Consider the following 20,175-nt stretch of genomic DNA (forward strand, 5'->3'; position numbering starts at 1 on the left):
TATCACTCCTTCCTTTCATCCTCTAATTCTTCCCCCTTACTGATAAGCTTAAAGGGCAAAGGGAATAAGACATAGCAGAGATGGAATTATTTGTTTTAAACCTTGCAGTCATATCAAGTTCAGTAAAACAGTTTACAATGGAAGTAAAGGTTGGGGATATACATAAACACACTCTTTACACTGCTTTAACCTTACTAGGGCAACATATACAAATTTAGTGCTGAAGGCATGAATGTGCACCGGGGTGCTGTTTCCTGATTTTTCTGGTAAAGTACATGAAATAAAGATGGCACAACGTCTCACCTAAAGACTTGCAGACTGAGATTGTGGCTTCTTCCAAGAGCTTTAAATCAGCACTAGGTAGGAGGAAAAGAAAACAAAAACAGTTACACAAGCAACTGGGTTTTTTTAATTGAAGTGAAAATTCATTACAAAACAATAATAAAATCTTTCTATCAAGCACTTGATTTTAGCCATCCATTAGCTCATTGAGGTCAGTCTGTCCATCCTGCACAAGCAGGATCTCCTGGAGCCAGCAGCCCCAGACTATGTCCAGGTGGCTTTTAAGGATCCCCACAAACTCTCTGAGCAACGCATTCCAATGCTCCATGATCCCAACATCAGGCAGTGCAAGACTCTTTTGAAGTACAGCAACTATGAAACAGGAAACTCATATTCAAAAGTGAATTGTTCATCAGAGTGAAATTATGGCAGTGTCTTCTCCCAGGGAACAAGGGACAGGATGAGTGAAAATGGCCTCAGGCTGCGCCAAGGGAGTTTTAGGTTGGATATTGGGGAAAATTCCTCCATGGAAAGGGCTGTCAGCCCTGGCACAGCTGCCCAGGGCAGCAGTGCAGTCCCCATTCCTGGAGGGGTTGAAAGCTGTGTGGATGTGGCACCTGGGGACAGGGGTCAGTGGTGGCCTGGGCAGTGCTGGGGTAAGGCTGGACTTCATGGTCTCCGTGGTCTTTTCCAACCTAAACGATTCTGTGATTCCATGAGCATTTTATTGCTGCTAGTTTCACTGCTACAGTGCTGCCATGCTCAGTTTGGTGTTACTGAAAATACAAACAGAGCAGCAGCCTACAGAAAGAACTTGAACTTTTCTTACAAAAAATTTCATGTAAAATGACGCACTTTTAAAAACATGAATAAAAGAAACCTCAATCTGACATTTAACCTCAAGCTAAGCAGCTCTTTCCTTTTAACTAACGTTAAAAACAATCACATCAGATACAGCAAATTGTTCATAACTTCATTAATTGCCTCGTGATACGCCTCAGAAAAACATCATCTGAAAAGAACAATAAAGCACTAAAGCAAAACCTGACAGCAACCACTGAAACCACACCAGCTGCGTCAAACACACACTTCTGACCTACCAGTGCAGGACAACCGATTCTCAAAAACATCCTTAACAGATGGGAAAACAAGACAAATAATCAGATACTGTGTTCAATGCCACACGGAGCAATGCAAATATTAATAACTAAAGGGCACCCTGTTCCACCAGTCTCACCATTAAAATTTCTTTCTTCTGTCTTGTCTGAATCCACCCTCTCCTAGTTTAAAACTCACTTCTTGTCACATCATGAGGGTTCTACTGCTCAGTGTTTTGGAAGAGATGGTAGAGCCCCTATACAGACTAAACATATAGCCTGACCTTCAGGGACTTCTAAAGTTCAACAAATTAAAGGGCAGACAAAAAAATTTAGTTCAATGCTTGCAGTCATAACACAGCCCTCCTCTCTTTTTGAACTCCAGTGAAGTCTTTTTAAATGTACAAGGTAATCCAGTTTACAGCATGCCACTGCATCAACCTGAGATTATCAGCAGTGCTGTGTGGGAAGCTGCCAAACCAGCTCCAGTGCTGAAAACCCTGTGGACCTGTGCTCTTGGAAGCTGTGGAGTTTGAGCTTTACCCCAATTCATGAGGACTAGAAGATACTGCAGAAAGAGCAGTCGAAAGAATTACTTCAAAACCCTTCAATAGGAAACTATTCAAGATAGAGACATCAAACAAATTAAGTTGTAAGATGCCTCTGAATTTTCTTATATATCACACTAATTTACTGTGTAGTGAGCTGACAGCTGAGACAGCTCTTCACCTACAGCAGAATATCCTAAGACAACTTTAAATTACACAGATTGGCTTGCTCTGATATCAATTACCAGCATTCATTCTTCTCTTAAAAACTGCTTTGAAACACAAGATTCAGAAAGAACAAACTTACACTTTGATATATGCTTTAAAAACATTAGGCTTGGTCTCAAAGGTGGTCTCTTGTTCCAGCACTACAAACATGCAGAGTAATTAAAAACAAATGGTATTAAGCAAGAACACGCCACCAGCAACCAGGGACAACACAGTTTTCTAGGTCTGTGTGACCCTACACTTTTTAAAAAAACAGAAACTTCTGCATTTGCCCAGCTGGCTGCTTGTCATCAGGATTTATTCCTTCCCAAGACCTGGCAGGCAGGGAGGGTGATTATTACAAGGGACAACAACTCAGCAGAGAGTTCTTAGGTACTGAAAATCATAATCTAACAGAACATGACCCCTCCCACTACCCAAAGATCCTGGGGACACAGTCAGAGTGGTTACTGTAATTGCTCCAGGATTTAAATCACAAATGCAGATATTCAGCTTTGAATGATGGTTCATTTTCTCCCTAATTTCTAAGGTTAGGTTTCAAAGTATAGCATTCTTCCCGATTTTTTTTTTTTTGTCTCTTTGAGTTATTAAAACCCACACAAAGTCCTCAAAAGAATTCCACAGAGCTGTTCAATTTCTACAAGTTGCCAGGATCAAAACAAGTGGCAGAAAAAGCACGGATTTCAGATCTCCAGCAAAGCTTTTAACACTCGAGTAATTCTTTTTCATACTAATACGAAGTTCTGCACTTAAAAGTTAACTACAACCCACTGCCTCTTATTCATACAACAAGAAGACAAAAGTGAATTTTGCCACACTCAAGACTAGGCAACAGCTAGTGCAAAATTTCAGTTCACTCAAAAGAAACACCTAGTGAGGGGGAATTACAGCAGAAATACCACCCCAACAGACACACGCCAGTGAAACACTCAATACTGTTACATCCCCAAGGACGGATTCACAGAGAAAATATTGTGGAAGGGTACAAAAAATAGCAGCTCATTCCTAAGTACCTTAGGCCAAACTTAGCAGTGACTTTCCTTCCTTTGATTGGGCAGGAAAGAGAAATGAGAGACATGGAAAAAGCTGTCTAGGTATTTCCTTGTGCAGTGAAGAGACAGAAGGTAAATTACATTAAGATTTGCGTAGAAGATGCCAGAGCCAAGTGTCACAAGGTGGCACAAAAGAAACAGTACAAGCAACTGTGGCACCAACTCTTCTCTACAGTCCCTGTGGAAATGCATCTGGTTAATGAGCAAATGCAAGAATGAAAACTCAACACTGGAACACCTGTCCTTTCATTAAGCCACACAGAACACTGCTAATCAGCACTTGAATTGTATTTCAGCTATAACAAGGGAAAGGACTGATAAAACGAAGCTTCTTCACGTCACTGATCACAAATAAAAGTTCCAATTCTCTCTGAAAACCCTCACCTGAGGAATATGGACCACACTGTTGTCAAGTATCTGTTGAATATATGTCTGGAGCACAAGTCTGATGTGGAGCAGCTGAGGGAGCTGGGAAGGGGCTCAGCCTGGAGAAAAGGAGGCTCAGGGGGGACCTTGTGGCTCTGCACAGCTCCTGACAGGAGGGGACAGCCGGGGGGCTCTGGGAACAGGGACAGGAGGAGAGGGAACGGCCTCAGGCTGGGACACGGGAGGATCAGGTTGGATCTCAGGGAAAATTCCTTCATGGAAAGGGCTGCCCAGCCCTGGCACAGCTGCCCAGGGCAGTGGTAGAGTTGCCATGAGAGAAGAGATTTAAAGGCCATGTGGATGTGGCACTTGGTGACATGGGTTAGAACACATAAAAGTAAAGGACAGATTTGTTAAGGATGGAGTGTAAAATATTCCCTGCTCTATAAGAAACATTTGGTATATTCACAACATGAAACAGATTATCTATTGCTAGTAATAAAAAGGCAGTAAGTATGAAAAGTCAACTCTGCCTGCTGCTTGACGGCTCTGCTGAGCATCGCTAGGAGAAACTCAGGTATTCCAGCAACATCCAGAAAGTTCTGCCCTGGACAAGACAACTCTTTGGAAACTGGTCACATGTGGAACAAACTCTGAGGGTGGGCAGGCCCTGGCACAGGGTGCCCAGAGCAGCTGTGGCTGCCCCTACATCCCCGGCAGTGTCAGGGCTGGAGCAACCTGGCACAGTGGAAGGTGTCCCTGCCATGGCAGGGGTAGGATGGGATGATTTTTAAGATCCCTTCCAACTCAAACTGTTCTGGGTTTCTGTGACACCAGCCTCAAGCCATGGACCTTTGACAGCAGGATCACAGTGACCTGGGTGAGTTTGCACATGTGCTTCCACTGGCACAACCTGCACTGAACCACCTCGCTCCCAGAGAGCAGTACATATTTACATATTCACCAGTTCTACAGTTTTCCAAGAAATGAACAAAAGGTATCACCTGATGTGGGGATTCAAACAGGCTGTGAACATATGGGGCAAACAGAATAGATTCAAAGCAAAATGTTCTTAACTATATAGACTTTACTGGCTCAGTTGGGTAATAGCAAATTTGTGAGGTGCATGGTTGCTTCCCATACACTTTAGGAAAAAATTCCAGGCTTAACAGGAGTTCCTCCCTCATCCTGTGATCTAATGGCCAGCATTTTCAAAGTACCTTATAAAAGAAAGAAATTATTTTATTTGCTTTTCTTTTATGTAGAGGTTAAGTCCACAGACTTCAGCAAAACTAAAATTAGTAACACTCAAATTTGCTTGCTTGAGAGCACAGCCATGTCTAAAGAAAACTGGCTCGTCGTTGTTTATTTTAAAGGTATCCAAACAGGAGAGGTTTTACAGTGGCAGTGATTATTTTCTGTAACATCTTAACACCAGGTAATAAGAATATTCTGCATACCATTGTCACTAACAACTGCTCTATATACACCAGCAGCATCTGTGTGACTGCAGCTATCACACATCAGTGGTGAAAGGAAAGAGTAATCACGGATAATCATTATTTCATTGGGATTTAATCCCTTTGTGTTTGCAATCACTCATAGAGTCCAAAGAGTTTCTTCATCAGGAATTTAGTTTCCTTTAAGAAAGCCTCTTTTCAGCAGAGGTGGGAAAGAATGGCAAATTGAGCAGTCTATTAGTCAATAAAATGTCATCATTTTCACTGACCGCAGATTTTTACTTCTGACTTCTTACAACCAAAAAGCAAGATCCTGCAGCTATTGTGGCATGTATTGTAAAGACATTATTTCCAAAAAGAAGAGGATAGGAAAAAAGGAAGAAGTGTATTAAAAAAGCGGTATTGCCATTTTTAAATGGTTGAATTCAGCTGCCTTACTTTATAACCATTAGTCTTCAGCAAAACCATAATTATTAAGACAGTGAAGGTTTTTTCCTGACTTTGAAGAAGGTGGCTTTATCCACTTTTCCTTTAACAGCACCACGGTATGTTTCAAAGTTGCAGTGGCTTCTGTTAGAGTATCTCCACATAACAAGAGAAAGCATTCTGCCTAAAAGCTGCAATTACAAACATACTCATATCACAACACCTGCCCTGGTATGGTAAGAAAATGATCCAAACCAAAGCAGACAGGTACCCCTCTAAAAAAGAATGGGAGAAAAAAAAAAAATCAAGCAGCTTTCCTGACAGTCTTTTCCTCATAGTAAGGCCTTTTTCCTTTGCCATAGAACACAAAATAGAAGAACCAGCCCGTTTACTAAATTCATACTGTGGGAATGCTGATTTTAATGGACTAGTTGGAGGACAGACATCAAAGAATACAAGGCAGCATATGATTTATTGTACCATTTAAAAAATGTACCATGTTAAGGCAACATAAAAGCTTCTCATTTTTATGTCTTTCCATTAAAGGCCTATGCACATTATTCTTGAATCAGCAACTCATTAATAACTCTAGGGAAGGAACAAAGCAGAACAGTAAATATTAAGCACATGATTTTCAGCAAGCTCTGCTTTAGTTAACTAAGTTTTCCATCAGAAAATAATTGTAACTAATACCACCACTAAAGAGGAGGTTGCATTTTTGGTAGCAAATCACAGAAAAGCCAGACAAACACAAAGTCTGCCTAGACTGAGAGCTAACACTCCAAAGCAAACCTCATAGCTCTTAATCCTGACAGTAACTAAAAAAATCATCCAGAAAAGCTGTATTTAATTCTTCAAATATCCAAACACTATTGGATTGATAGGTCACTCACCTAAAGTATAGAAGTGGCAGATTTAAGAGGTTCTATACAATTTTAATTCAGCTCCCACAAATCCATTCTGTGCAACAAATAAGGACCCATGAAGAGGAAACAAAAATGAACACGCAGGAGTGTGGAATTAGCATCCCAAGTACTTCCTAATGGCTGAAACCAGAAATGTCCCAGCAGACACTTCACCAGTACCTGCCCAGCACGCATGATTTGCTTTATGGAAGAGGATCTCTCAATAAACCTTTCACAGTGAAAAGCATGAGGCAGCCTAAAACTGAACTACTGAAGCTGTTCCTTTGACTGCCACTTGTGTCTGCACCCGCTGTCTGCTCCCACTCCTGGGCTGTGGAAGGCCCCAGGGGCTTCCTTCACCTGCCAGACTCCCAGGCTGGTCTGGCTGTTACTGTTCACTCATGCCACGGGAGTCACCATCAGCTCATTTCTCATTACTCACTGCTGATATCCCCTCTCAATATCTGCCTAATTATTAAGATAATTAGTGTGAGAGGCAGACCAAGCAGCCCAGAAAGGCAGAATATTAGACTCCTCACAGGCAGCTCTGTTTTGACCACACACTCTCCTGTTCATTTTTGTATGGCACAGCAGGTTTAAGCAATCCCACCTTTTAGCTCAACTGGCTGCTGTGCCCAAAAAAATCAATCCCTCATCTTGCCAGAATTGTTTTGTGGTGCCAAGCTATGAATCACCATAGTGAATTATCTTGGCTGAAAAAATAAACACTTCTCTTATGTTTTCCAGATAGATTAGCTCCTGATTAAACCCACAAAAGAACAAAATAAACACTAGAGGAGATAGTGAAAGGGCAAGAGCATCTTGCATCAGTGCTGCAGACAGAGATACAGCAACTTTGAAGTTGGCAGCACTGGTATTTGGCAAACTTTATTCCATACAGAAAACTACCTTGTGTTCTTCACAGAAACAGACCAAAAAGTCAACAGGAGTGGAAAAACAAAACCCAGTAAAGAAGACATGGCTGAGGAAATGTGCAATGCTAAACAATTTCACATGGAACCAGAAAACAAGAGATTAACACATTCGGTCAGGTAGAGGTCAGCAAAAAAACCTAAAGCGAGAACCACGAAGATGAGACATGGATAAAAGCAGGAAGAGATCAACCAAACTGAAAGGAGAAAGAGAGAAAAGCAACACAAGGACAAATAAAGAAATACAAAGTGCCAAGACACACAGAGCATAAGATAATGAAGACAGCAGAGCACAGAAAGTGGCGCTGTTTTAAGATCTGGTATCATGTCTTCAAATTTCTCAGAGTAGCAAGACAGTAATTCTCCATCTCTCAAGATGTCTTGAGACATCTTTAGCACCTGGGATCTACAGTACCTGGACTAACTTGGAACAGCTTCTGAAAAGCCAAGCACTAGTCACAAGTTCCTAACTAGAAAAAGCACACATGGAAAAGCATTAAAAACCCCACAAACTTTCTTACACACACTAACTCAGATTTCCCCTGGAAGCCTTCCTTGAAGATACTGTTCCCTTGCTGCAGCCAAGTCTTCCTGATAACAAGGTAAATTTGTTGGGCATCTGTTGCTGAAAGGAGTAAATCTACCCCAAACCCATTACTTCCCTACCTAACTTGTTTCTGCTTGGATAATTTGGGTTTGGCTGATTGCTTTTCCTACCAACATGAATTTTTCTATCACCTCCTCCTCCAATGTTTTTCAGTGCCTCCTCCTCTATGGTGCTGACACATGTAGAACAGGATTATGTCCAAAGCAGCGACCAGAGAAAAGAGCCCTCTTCTCCCTGGGGATCGCATCAGTCCCACCTCTGCAAAAACTTCAGGAAACAGATCTTTTACCCTGAAGTATCACCAACTGCCTCCAGAAGAGAACAACACAAAACATTTACACAGTTCCCAATAATACTTGCAAGCAGTCACTAGCTTTGCAACAGACAACCGGAAAAAGTGAATTTAAAAAGAGAAGAAAACTGTAAAACTCTTTCCTGTATGACAGGTGAAAACTGACTCCTTTCCACAAAGCACAAACAAGCATCTTGCTGCTGACACTTCAGTCTCATTACAAGAAGAGTTAACTCGGTAATTTGAAAGATTTTGATCTCAGAAATTGACATTGACCTCTATTGTTCCATTCCTGCAGGCAAGGTTATCTGATAAAGACAAATGCTGAGGGTGCTATACAGCCAACATCCCCCGATTTCACTTGCCAATGGTTGTCTCAGGTAGATGCAACTAAATGGGAAATTTCTGCTTCCTTCCAATGCGAAGCTGCAGAAAAGATGCCACTAAAAATATTTCTCTTCTAGCTCCCAGGCAAGAGCACCATCTGGTGTTCAGCTAATTAAAGCTTTCAACCTGTGTTTGGATCCTTTTATTGGACTGCTTGTCTTTTTAATTATGTTTCTTGCTTGAGGTTTTTTGTTTGGTTAGGGTTTTGCTTTGTTGATTTGGGGGGGGTGTTTAGCAAATTTACTCTGCACTGGATCTGAATTCTATGAAACAGGCATAAAAAAGCTGCAAACCAGCTAAGAAAAACTCCTTAACTTTCATGGGAGAATGAAGAAAAATAGAACAACCAAAAGAAATTGATGAGGTTTTATACGTAATTATTCCCCCTTGAAAAAAGCCAAACATCAGAGTATTATACAAGTTCTTAGAATGCTGTCAATCTTATTAGTCACGGCTAGGCTGTAAATAATTCTTGTCTTCAGGGACCTTAGAGGAAAAACAACTGCTTGCTTGCACACTTCCAATTCTGTACTGCCCTTTAGCAGCTTCACAGCCCTCCACCACACTGCCCCTTCTTCCTAACCTCTGGCTATTCTCTCCAGGCAGAAGCCAAAATACTTCCTCCTCCTCTCTCTTTACAAAAATAGCACCTAGTGAAGGCCTCCCAGTTATTTACCTTAACCATTTTCCATTCCAGCTGCCTGAGCTTTCACTGACAGGGAAGCACTAGTGCTATGCTGAAAATTGTAGAAATAGTTTAAGTAACCCTTGAAGGTATTAATATCAGATTGTTCTTGTAAGACTGATAATCAACACACAGGTCAAGGAATTTAGCAATGGAGTTGGGTTAATAGAAGTTACAAGAGCCTAAATTCTACACTTCTGTAAATGTGCTATGGATCCTCTAAAAAATACTGATTTTATTTATCACACCACTTTCTGGAATGAAAAAGAATTCAAAGCTTGATTTCTAATTATTTAGAAAATATCTTTATGGAGAATACATCATTTTTTAAAAAAAAATTCAAAGAGAGTGAAAAAAGCCATAGAGAATGAGCTACTGAAAAGCTAACCTACAATTAAATCATGCAAGAAGTACAATTCACTCTAAATTGAGAGGAAACATCACATGTTGGAATCTTCAGCAAATCAAGTCAACCCAAAGGCTGTACCAAAGGAAAAGAAAGCTTTCTAAAACAACAGGCAAAGAAGCTTCCCCCCAACACTACAGACCCTATTTCTGATCTTCACCAGGAGAATGAATAGCAATTACAGCTATTATGAAGAAGAAAGAAACCCACAGGAATGGAAGAGGTGGTGGAAAACGCTTCCAAACTTAGAAACAACAGTATATTTTACACAGGCATTTTTGCCTCTGCTACCTAAAAGAGCAATAATTAACACAACCACTCGTTTGCTTTCAGACTGGTCACTTCTATAAACATATTATCCAAGCCAGCATTACAACACCCCCTTACCTGTTTGTGGGAGTGGTGAAGCTGAAAGACAGAAGCTGATTCCAGAATGGGTCATTCTCAGAGATGGGCTCTGATCCTGACAGTTTCTGTAAGTACTCATTCTCTGGGAGCTCACTGATGCTGCTGCTGTTTGCTCCCATCTTCTTTATTCGGCAAATGTCTTTCTAAATTTTCATTTCTTTGAGGAAAAAAAAGAAGAAACACTTTAAGTCTTTTGCACAAAGAAGGAATATGCAGACCCTGAGTTAGCCACCAGTAAAGCTTTAGAACACCTCCGAGAAAAATTACTGAGATGTAGGAATCAGGCACACAGGAATATATTAGAAAGATTTCCTTTCAACAGACTTTGGACAATAACATCTTTGGCCCTGTGCTGTTACTTCAGTCATCATCTCACTTGTATTTTAAGTTATACTCAGCAAGAACACTGCAGCACAGTTTTATCAGTAACAAGGCTGCTAGCAGCGGGGAAAACTGAATAGAATGCACCATTTTAATGTGGGTGTCAAGCTGATATACTATTCAGAAATATGTTTTCAAACTGAACATACACAGATAGAAATTTACTACTTCTGTAAAGATGCAGTTAATTCCTGTGTGCCACCAATGATCTACACCTTTAAAGCTCCTGCCTTTCCAGACAAGCAAAGCTCTTACCATGCTGTGATCAAGCAAGCAAAAGTAGTACTGATCATACATGAATCTCCTGACCTCTGTAAAATAACGTGGCTCCTTCCCGACAACTACTTCCATGGGAAAAAGCCATAAAATTCCCTCATCAGAAATACAAGTGCTTTTTGATGTGCAACCTTGCAGAAGCTGGCACTCCAAACCCTCTTACTATACATGTTGTATTTGGTCCATGCTAAGAATGAGAAGCTTTATATTCTTCACACTGCTTCTCATTTTCATAAAGAATTTAATTACAGAAAGAGAACCACCACAATGCTATTGACTATGTGCCAGGTATGATCCTAAGTACCTTTACAGGGCATTAACTTCAATAAACTTCCACCTTTTGGGACGAAATAACTCTGACTGATAGGTTTAAAAGTTTGTATGAGAAAAAGGCATCCCAGTCCAGATAAAAGTGTTGTGCAACATTTACTGTAACCTAAATACGCACTCCTGAGTTGGCACAAGACAGTAAGAACAGGCACAGCTGTACCGGAGGATGTAAACTACTATTCCTTGGTTTCTACAAAGATACAGATCGAAGTATCAGATACAAGATATTAGATACAAGAATCACGGCCTTACTGATACTCTTAAGCTCATCAGCCTCATGGAAGCAATCACTTCCAGAAAAGATTTCTAATAGCAGTTGATATTAATAAAGAACTGCGTAAATACGAAGAAGTTGTACTAAAACAAGAGATGCAACAAAAAGATGCAACACTAGCAGCCACACTGGAAGTTCTGTGAGCAACTGCACAGTACCCAAACATGTCAGACACAATAAAGGACCAGCACAGCCATAGAGCAGAATATAAAACATATTAAGTAATAAAGAGATCTTTAAAGTGTGAAATCCTAGGAAAAAAGGGAAATTGGTGATTGTTTTCTACATTTTATTTGTAGGAGACTCTACAGACAGGGACACCTTGCACTGGACCAGGTTGCTGCAAGCGCCATCCAACCTGATGTGCTTGCAACATGTTCAAGTACTGCCAAAGCCAGCAATGTTTTGGCCCTGGATCTGTATTTTGACTCAAGCCCCATCCCTGTGCCTTTAAATTACTTAAAAGCCCTACGTTTAAACCTTTATTTCTTGGAGAAAAGACAAGTCTAGTCTCTGTCTGCTTCAAGTTCCCACTCTCTGCTCATGTTTTCCAGCTCACTTACTCCAAGACAAACAACTAATGGTGAAGAGGACCAAAAGGCAGCTGGAGCCCTGCCCTCAAATCCCTCCACCTTCACCTGGAACACTTGAGTTCTCCGTGCCAGCGCACTGACAGTGCCCAAAATCCTCACCCTGTTCTCCAAAGATGAGTCACCACAATCTCTATTTACATGCTACTCTTACAGCTTGCTGCAGCTCCCAAAGCCCCCCACATTTAAATCACTTTCCCAGAAATATGACAGCAACTGGAACAGGTTTCAAGTAAATTCTTGAAAAGGAGTCATGCTTGCTTTCCAGATTTCCTATGGCACGCCAGCAGGCTCAATACCATTAAGACAAAACCCAAAACAAAGAAGGCTTTAACTGCACACAATTTTATTGTCTGTTTTCAGAGTCAGTGTCCAACCACAGTGCCCAGGAATGTGCCCAGTGCCACAGCCACAGCCAAGCTCCCACACAACATGACGAGCTGTGGAGCCTCCTGTGAGCCCTCCAGCCCTAATGCCCAGCTGGCTCCTTCCAAACTGCAGAGAACGTTTCATTCCACAGACCTTCCCCAAACTGACAGAAAAATAAGGCACTGGCTGATTACTTTCTGTTCTAAATGAAATAAATATCAAGGCATCCAGACCGGTCAAAATAATCCACCTGCTGGCTTGAGCTTTAAATACCTGATAATAGTTTGTAGATAAGGGGACTTGGCAAGCTTTGACTTCCACTCATTCAAGAGCCAACAAATCTTGGAGCAATCAAACACACAGATTTTTTCCTCTCTCTTATACCCCAGGTGGTTTCTTTCCTCTCCTAAGTACATTACACTCACTGCACCCCTCTGAAGTGAAAATCTCAGCAAGTTCTACGGATTCTCCCCAGCGATGACTGCACACACAGACACACAAAGGTAACTCCTTCCATCAGGAACTGGTGTTATCCCAAAGCTTGGTGAGGTGCTCTGCAGTGACTTCATGATGCAGCCTGAGCCCCTTCAGCTCTCACAATCTGAGCCACAGGCTCTGCTTTACATAAGCAACACATTTCTCCAGCCACCAAGTGACCCGGAAAACAAGCATCTCCTTCAGAGTTTATAAATATTCTATAGGAAAATTGTCTAAAAATAATATAAAATAGAAAAAAAAAATCAATATCTAATTTCTAGGCCTTTTAACGATTAGATGCTAGTCATGATCTCAAACACATTTCCAAGACAGCTGCTACCAAATAATATTAAATTAAATGGCAGTCACCACCTTAAATCATTTTCAAATACACTATCAAATGTTTCTTTTAGAAACAGCTGCCTTTAGCTGAAAAGATCATTCAAATAAGACATGTAAACCACTTAAATGTCCATACTGCTTTTGATTAGGAGGCAATGCCTAGGTGCCTGTATGCTGGTTAAGACAGTAGAGGTTCAAGTCATTAGATAATATAAAAAGTATGTCCGTACTTGGAACAGATTTACAACAGTATGCTTTAAGCAGTATTTAAAACATTTCTTTATTTATCCATGATTTTTCCTACACTTGAATTTCATAACAGCCTCCACTGCACAGAAAGGCTGCTCCAGGGGATCCCAAAGAAACTGCAAAACACAAGGTTAAAGAGCTTCTGCCTCCTCACATGCTGAAGTGGGATAGCCCCAACAACCACCAAATCACAGGAAATTCCCTTGCACTCCAGGAAAGTCAGTCCTTACTCTAGCAGTAAATTACAATGAAATCTAATTTCCTTTTCCTTGAAATACGCTAAATAAATAAATGCATGATTCATTAAAATAAGATTTTACAAAAAGCCAATCTACTTACTTGCCATCTCCCCCCAAAAAACAAACAGACACAACTGATTAGCAACTCATTTAGTTTAACTCAGTATTATTACACCCCCAAAGAATCACACCCTGGTCTGCAGGTGTCATTCTCTACCAAGTCCAGCACGTGTTTAGCCCCAGAACTTGGCTCCACGATGCAGCAGCAGAGGCTTTAGAGCAACACAGGGGAGTTTGTTTTGCACATCAGGGACTCATCCCAATCTCAAATTGCTAGGGATAGGTATAAATCCCAAGTTTACTGCTTCCTTCAGAAGACTTTAGTATTAATTATTAACAAGGCTTACAAGAATATAACTTTTCCTGTGAAAGAAAGTCAAAAGCAATTCAGCAATACATAGGTGCCATGTATGAGCTCTTATGTGTAACTCAAGGTACACATGTGTTCTGTTGAACTTGGGAAAAAACTTGTCATGTTTTATATATCTTCTACTTAAATAATTTTAGACAAGTAATAAGAGTTCCTTTCAGGACTACATCTCCTACTGGTCTCAGAATTTAATTGCTAATGTGGAATTTTATCTGTCCAGTACAGTCAGATGCCCCATTCCAAAACTACGCTTGCCATTATCCCCTGGCTGAGTCTGCAGACATCTTGAATAATATAGATTACATATAGCTACGGGTTTCTTTTAAAACTACTGCTTTGAAGTGTAAGAATTTGAGATGGTCATGCACATGATTTTACAATGTCATCTGAGATAGGTCACTAGGTTGAGTCTTTAACACAACCACATGAAAATACTGAAAACATTCTAAAACCTAACAAAAAATTCATTTCTGTACATAGCAGGACTCTGGTTACCTCTATAGTTTGTAGTGTTATGAACTAAAGCAAATGGACAATGTTTTCCTCCCAAGCAAAGCAGCCACAATCACTGTAAAGACGAGAACATGACATGTAATGCTGCTCATTCACTATTCCCAAAACACTGCACTGAGGTCTTTGTCTGATTCCTATTTGTACCCAAGAACTGCAGGTTTCAGACCATCTCTCACCCATGAGACATTAAAGCATCCCACAAAACCCTAGCATAAAGCTTGCCACAGAGTTATGAGACTACTGCAATATATTTACACATAATTCTCCACACAACAGAAGACACAGAACTTAGATAAGCAGTATGTATTGTTCAGTTCTAATATTTGAATTTTACTGTCCACACAATATATTTTAATTCTGACTACTCACTCTGTTACAGTAATATTTTATAGATTCACAGAATGGTTTGTGGTGGAAAGGACCTTTAAGCCATCCCTTTCCACTCTTTCCACGGGCAGGGACATCTTCCACTGTCCCAGGGGCTCCAAGCCCCATCCAGCCTGGCCTGGAACACCTCCACAGATGGGGCAGCTACAATTTCTCTGAGCCACTCTGCAGCTTTCCATGCACATTAAGTGTTTATTTACCTGCACTGCTTGGGGAACTGCTTTGGGGAAGTTTGGGTGCTGTTATAAAGGCTGAAAAAAAACGAAGAAATGAGATTCCATCCTTCTACAAAGACAAAAAGCAGTTACGCAAATGCTTTATTCACACTCAGAGATCACACAGGGTGGTACAAAACTGAAAGAATTTTGGTTTTACCAGTTTAATTGCTAAGATTTTGCTAAGCAAAACTAACGATGCAGGAATACCTGGCAATAACAATTCTTGTCAGTAAAAGGGATCTTCGGGAAAAAAAAATCTTTACAATCCTCAGACTTTAGGGATTTTTGCCATTTCAAACAAGAGAAGAGCACTGCAATCGTCTTTGTTTTTAAAGCATCTTAATGAGCCAGAATATTCCAACTATAACCTAATGATTAGCAATCTTTAAACACTATCAAACCACTACTGAAAATTCACCTTTTCTAATACACTGGTTAGCCACAACCAAGCAGCCTGGGAGACTTCAGAATGGAATAAACACATCCTTCATGACCAATTAAAAAAGCTTCCTACTGTTTTTAAGTTAATGAGTTACACAGGAAAGACTGTTTCTGCTCACTTTACACTGATTTGTAATTTTCCTCCCCTTTTCTTCTGCCTTTTCAGCAACCACTCCTCTCACTCCTGTCTTCAGTTCCCTTTACCCACCCGTTTTACTTTTGCATGCTGAAACTGTTCGGACACATACCAAATCACCCCCTCCCCAGAGAAAAACCACCAAAACCCCAAATACCACTATTCTGTGGGAAGTAGCAGACAGGCAAACTGCTTTGTGAGAAACACAAATTAGGTGCTCTTTCAGAGAACCTGGTTGACCATGACTGGGGTCTATCTTTGCAGCCTGGGGGCCAATCCCATCCCTCACAGCTTTCCAGATATCCTCTGTTTCTCCTCTACCCACTGTTTTTCAGACACTGCCGGGTTTGATGGCCACTGTCAGGATCATGATACAACCCTCTAACCTATCTTTGTAGGAGCTCAGCACACTAACTATTCACCAGGTACCAAAATTTCTTCCTGTAAAGCTCAGCACATCAGGACAAAAGCATTTTTGGATGGCAGGAAGAAATGCAACAGAATTACGAAGTGGTCCCCACAATGCCTAAGAACAATACCAAAAAAAAACCATCTCAAGGTCTTTAGGCAGCCCTCGACATAAATAATCTGACTTGCTCACTGTTTACTCAGCTGGATGAACAAACACAGCATCTCTTTGGGTTCTCCTGCCCTGTTCTGGTGCCTTCCCTTCCACGGTAAGACCCTGAACTGAGCAGCAGTGCAGTGACATCAGCGTGGTCCCCCTGGGTTCCAATGGAGCCTGGAGAGTCTTGCACACAGCAGGAGTGATTAACCTTGATAGATTTACTGCAGGCAAAGAGGGCTCCTCACGGGGAAGGCAAGCAGCTGAAAAACGAGTGACGATGCTGTGTTTTCTGCTCCAGTTCCTTTTCCACAACATTTCCGTGGGAGGCAGTCATCAATAAAAGCCTAATTCTGAAGAGCACAATCTGCTTCCTTCATGTCCCACCTACGGGACAGTTGTTCTGCTCACAACTGAAAGGGATTTCTCAAAACCTTCATGGTGAGGCAGAGTATTTCAAGCAGAAGAACTTGGATGTGAGTGAGCCCGGATGTTGTGGTGCTTCCCTGAACTGCTCAACAAGGGATGTTACTGTCTTTGACAGCTCACCCTACATAGTTTGTCACATTTTAATAAAGTGTCCTGAAAGGAGATGACAGAAAAATGAAAACCTGAATTCTGTAAATGAGACTGAGATGTACTGATCGTGTTTCTCAGTGCCATCTCATAAAACTAACACATTTTAATATACTCCATTATCTCCAGGTTACTGGTGATCCACCCTGCTAACTTCTGATCACCAAATCTAATAATTTTGACAAGCAGATGCCCACTGCCTAATCTCAAAATACCTTACTCCAAGTGAACTATGAGTCACCTTCACAGGTCGCCTTCAAAGCTGTGTCCTGAACTGCAACAACTGACTCACAGGAGGACAAAAACAGCCTTGCTCAAGCTGCTTTTCTCTAAAGATATAAGAGATCAAAACTAATTTACACAAAAATGCCATTCCAACCTTTGGCCTCACCACAGAAGCTTCATACAGAGTGCTCTAAAAAATATTAAATGATTCATGATAATAATTCATGATACAGAGTGCTCTAAAAAATATTAAATGTTATGTGATGGCCACAAACACCAAAATTATCGTATTTCCACCCAACATGTATTGGCCTTTCCATTAGCACATAGCCATTAGTGACACAAGTAATTTAATGAAGCTTTTTATCCTCTATCCTCTTTCAGGGCAGAGCAGCAGGCACATGTCAAACCTCTTGAGGAAGCTTTTACTGCATCCTGCATGAGAAACACCTTCCCGTTAGGAAGATCAGAGAACTCCTATTTAACTTATACAGGTAAATAAGCATTTATAGCATTTAAGGACTTCTTTGCCCAATTTACAAACAAAGCGATTTATGCAGCAAAACACATCTCTAGTCCATTAATACAAAATCCCACAAGATCAATTAGGGAGTCCTCTATTTCATTCATTTTCAGTGCTGGCAGTTATACTCTCATACCAGAAAATGATACTTCTGGCCAAATCTTCCTGAAGGCCCAAAAGCCTCTCTATATATGAAATTTATCCAGAGTTAACAAAATTTAAAGCTACAAAAACTATAAAGATCACTTTTCTGTTGAAATTCCTACGTAACGAGTTATGAAATAGGTACTGCACCAAGCCCACCAATCTGAGAGCAGAACGGCAGCATCAGATTTACAAAAACATCCCGTCACAGAGGGCAGGAGGCAACCATGAAAAATTTAATTATGAAAAAAGGTACCTCTCTCCTTACTCTTACATTCCAACACCCCAAGAAAAGGTCAGCACTCAAACACGGCTAGTGTTTTTTTGGAGTACATGCAGAAATAAATTCTTTAATCCAATTAGCAAACACTGTCAGAAGGAAAGAAGGCTGGGTCAAGTACACCTTGTAATTTCTGTGTAAAAGGCTCTACACCTGTTACAAAACTATTACAGGTAAGTTTCAAGAAGTAAAAATTCAAATACTATTTCCACTTTCTGCAGTGGGCAGGTATTTCTGTAAAAGTTTTGTTTGCTCTCACCAGTGAGATTCCTGCTGCCAGCCAGGACAGGTGTGCTGGAACTATAAAATGAGAAAAACAAACTGGACTTTAAACAAGAATATCAAAGGGATGTGGAGCTTAAAAGAAAAGACACATCAAGAATATGCACATACTGAGACCTGCCTTCACAGATTAAGAATAAACAGCACATCAGAACCAACATTGCTGGTTTGACTTTATCTTCTTCCAGTGGCCAAAGAGACTTTTATTACCACAAATACAGCAACAGTTTTCAAATTCAGAAACGGTTTACACCAACTCCCTGATAACCTATGATGGATTATAGTGTTGGAAATTTTGTTCAATATGAGAATGCTTTGATGACTTTGTCCCTTCCCTCTAGTTTTGAAAAAGCCCTCAATACACCCACCTAAAAAAAACAATTTATAATAATTCATTGTTTCTACCATAATAGAAGTAGACAGCTGGGTTGGATATGGCTCAAGTCAGACAAAACCTAGCCTGATTTAATAAATCAAGTAGCTTCTATATGGAAGGGATGCTAAGATTATTGTTACACACAAGTATTTCCTTCCTATTTCACTATCAGATGTAACACTTGCCTAAAGAACAAAGTAATGTTTAAAAAAAATAATTCAAATATGATTTAACCTCCAAACAGATGATTAGATGTTCATCAAAGGCCTGCATTTGTTTCAATGCTGGTATATTTTGCTGTATTTCAAATCTTATACAACTTTTGGTATCTGTGCTCTTCCACAGTTTTGGCATTAATCACATTTTCGCAACAGGATTATTTGTCTCTGCTTTTGAAGTTTCTCACAGCTGAAGATCTAACTACAGCATAAAAAAACATGTTATGCTGAAAGACAAATCTGCTCTGTATGTGTAGTAATTTCATGTTACACATCATGATTTATATAACCTATCTTCAAGATTTCCTGCAAATTAAATTATACCCGTCAGGGTGTGGGATTACTCCAAGGTGCAACAGATTTTCCACTCTAGAAAATACACCTTGAAAAATACTGTTAAAATCATTAATCATCTCCTATGGCATCAGTTCAGCTGCCACCAAACAGGATTTCTTGCTTTTAGTGATTTTTGTCAGTTATCAGCATGGTAAAAACATCTCAACATCTCAAAAATACAGCATGTCAGAAAATGCCAGAGGGTGATTTGGGTTAGACATTGGGCAGGAATTGCTGGCTGGGAGGGTGGGCAGGCCCTGGCACAGGGTGCCCAGAGCAGCTGGGGCTGCCCCTGCATCCCTGGCAGTGCCCAAGGCCAGGCTGGACAGGGCTGGGAGCAGCATGGGACAGTGGAAGGTGTCCCTGCCATGGCAGGGGGCTGAAATGAGATGATCCTTAAAATCCTTTCCAACCCAAACCAGTCTGGGGCTCTGTGATCTCAGAACCTTCCTCTTTCTCTGATGAACTGACTGGAAGGAAGCACCAGATCCATCTGAGTTTAGCAGTAACTTGCTATAAGTACTTCATTTACTGACTGAGCAGGAAACACGAGGGATTGGAAGCTTTGCTGGTAAAACATCAGCACGGGACTGTGAGAGGAGGAGCCGAGGGATGCTTCAGCCAGGTGACAGCGCTGAGCTGGGTCCGTCATTCTCCGGGCTGTCCACGGGCCTCTGCTGATGCAGCAGCAGTGGAAAGGGAAAGCAGCCCATGGGAATGACAGGACCAGGCCCTCCCAAGCTCCTGGCAATCCAAGGAGCAGTGACAATTTTCTAGTCGACCCAGCTGGAGCACCCTGAACGTCTTTCAGTTGGGAATTGACACAACGTGGGATTACACAACCCTGCGTTGGGACACTGGACCCAGCCACCCGGGAGCCTCCTCCCACTCCCCTGCACGCCAAAAGAGATCCACGA

At 41.0% G+C, this 20,175-nt stretch overlaps 1 protein-coding gene across 5 annotated transcripts in view; it reads right to left on the minus strand.

Annotated features, from left to right (window-relative positions):
- DYM (dymeclin) overlaps positions 1-20,175 on the minus strand; it is a 209,298-nt gene that overhangs the window by 188,045 nt on the left and 1,078 nt on the right. For all 5 annotated transcript variants that reach the window (XM_063422109.1, XM_063422108.1, XM_063422105.1 and 2 more), the window contains exons 2-3: positions 10,061-10,238; positions 304-356 (exon numbers count right to left, since the gene is read on the minus strand). In XM_063422109.1, coding sequence (XP_063278179.1) covers positions 304-356; positions 10,061-10,200 — 193 coding nt within the window. In that variant the 5' untranslated portion in view covers positions 10,201-10,238. The remainder of the gene's footprint in view (positions 1-303; positions 357-10,060; positions 10,239-20,175) is intronic.

Source organism: Prinia subflava, chromosome Z (genome assembly GCF_021018805.1).
Source record: "Prinia subflava isolate CZ2003 ecotype Zambia chromosome Z, Cam_Psub_1.2, whole genome shotgun sequence".
Taxonomy (NCBI): domain Eukaryota; kingdom Metazoa; phylum Chordata; class Aves; order Passeriformes; family Cisticolidae; genus Prinia; species Prinia subflava.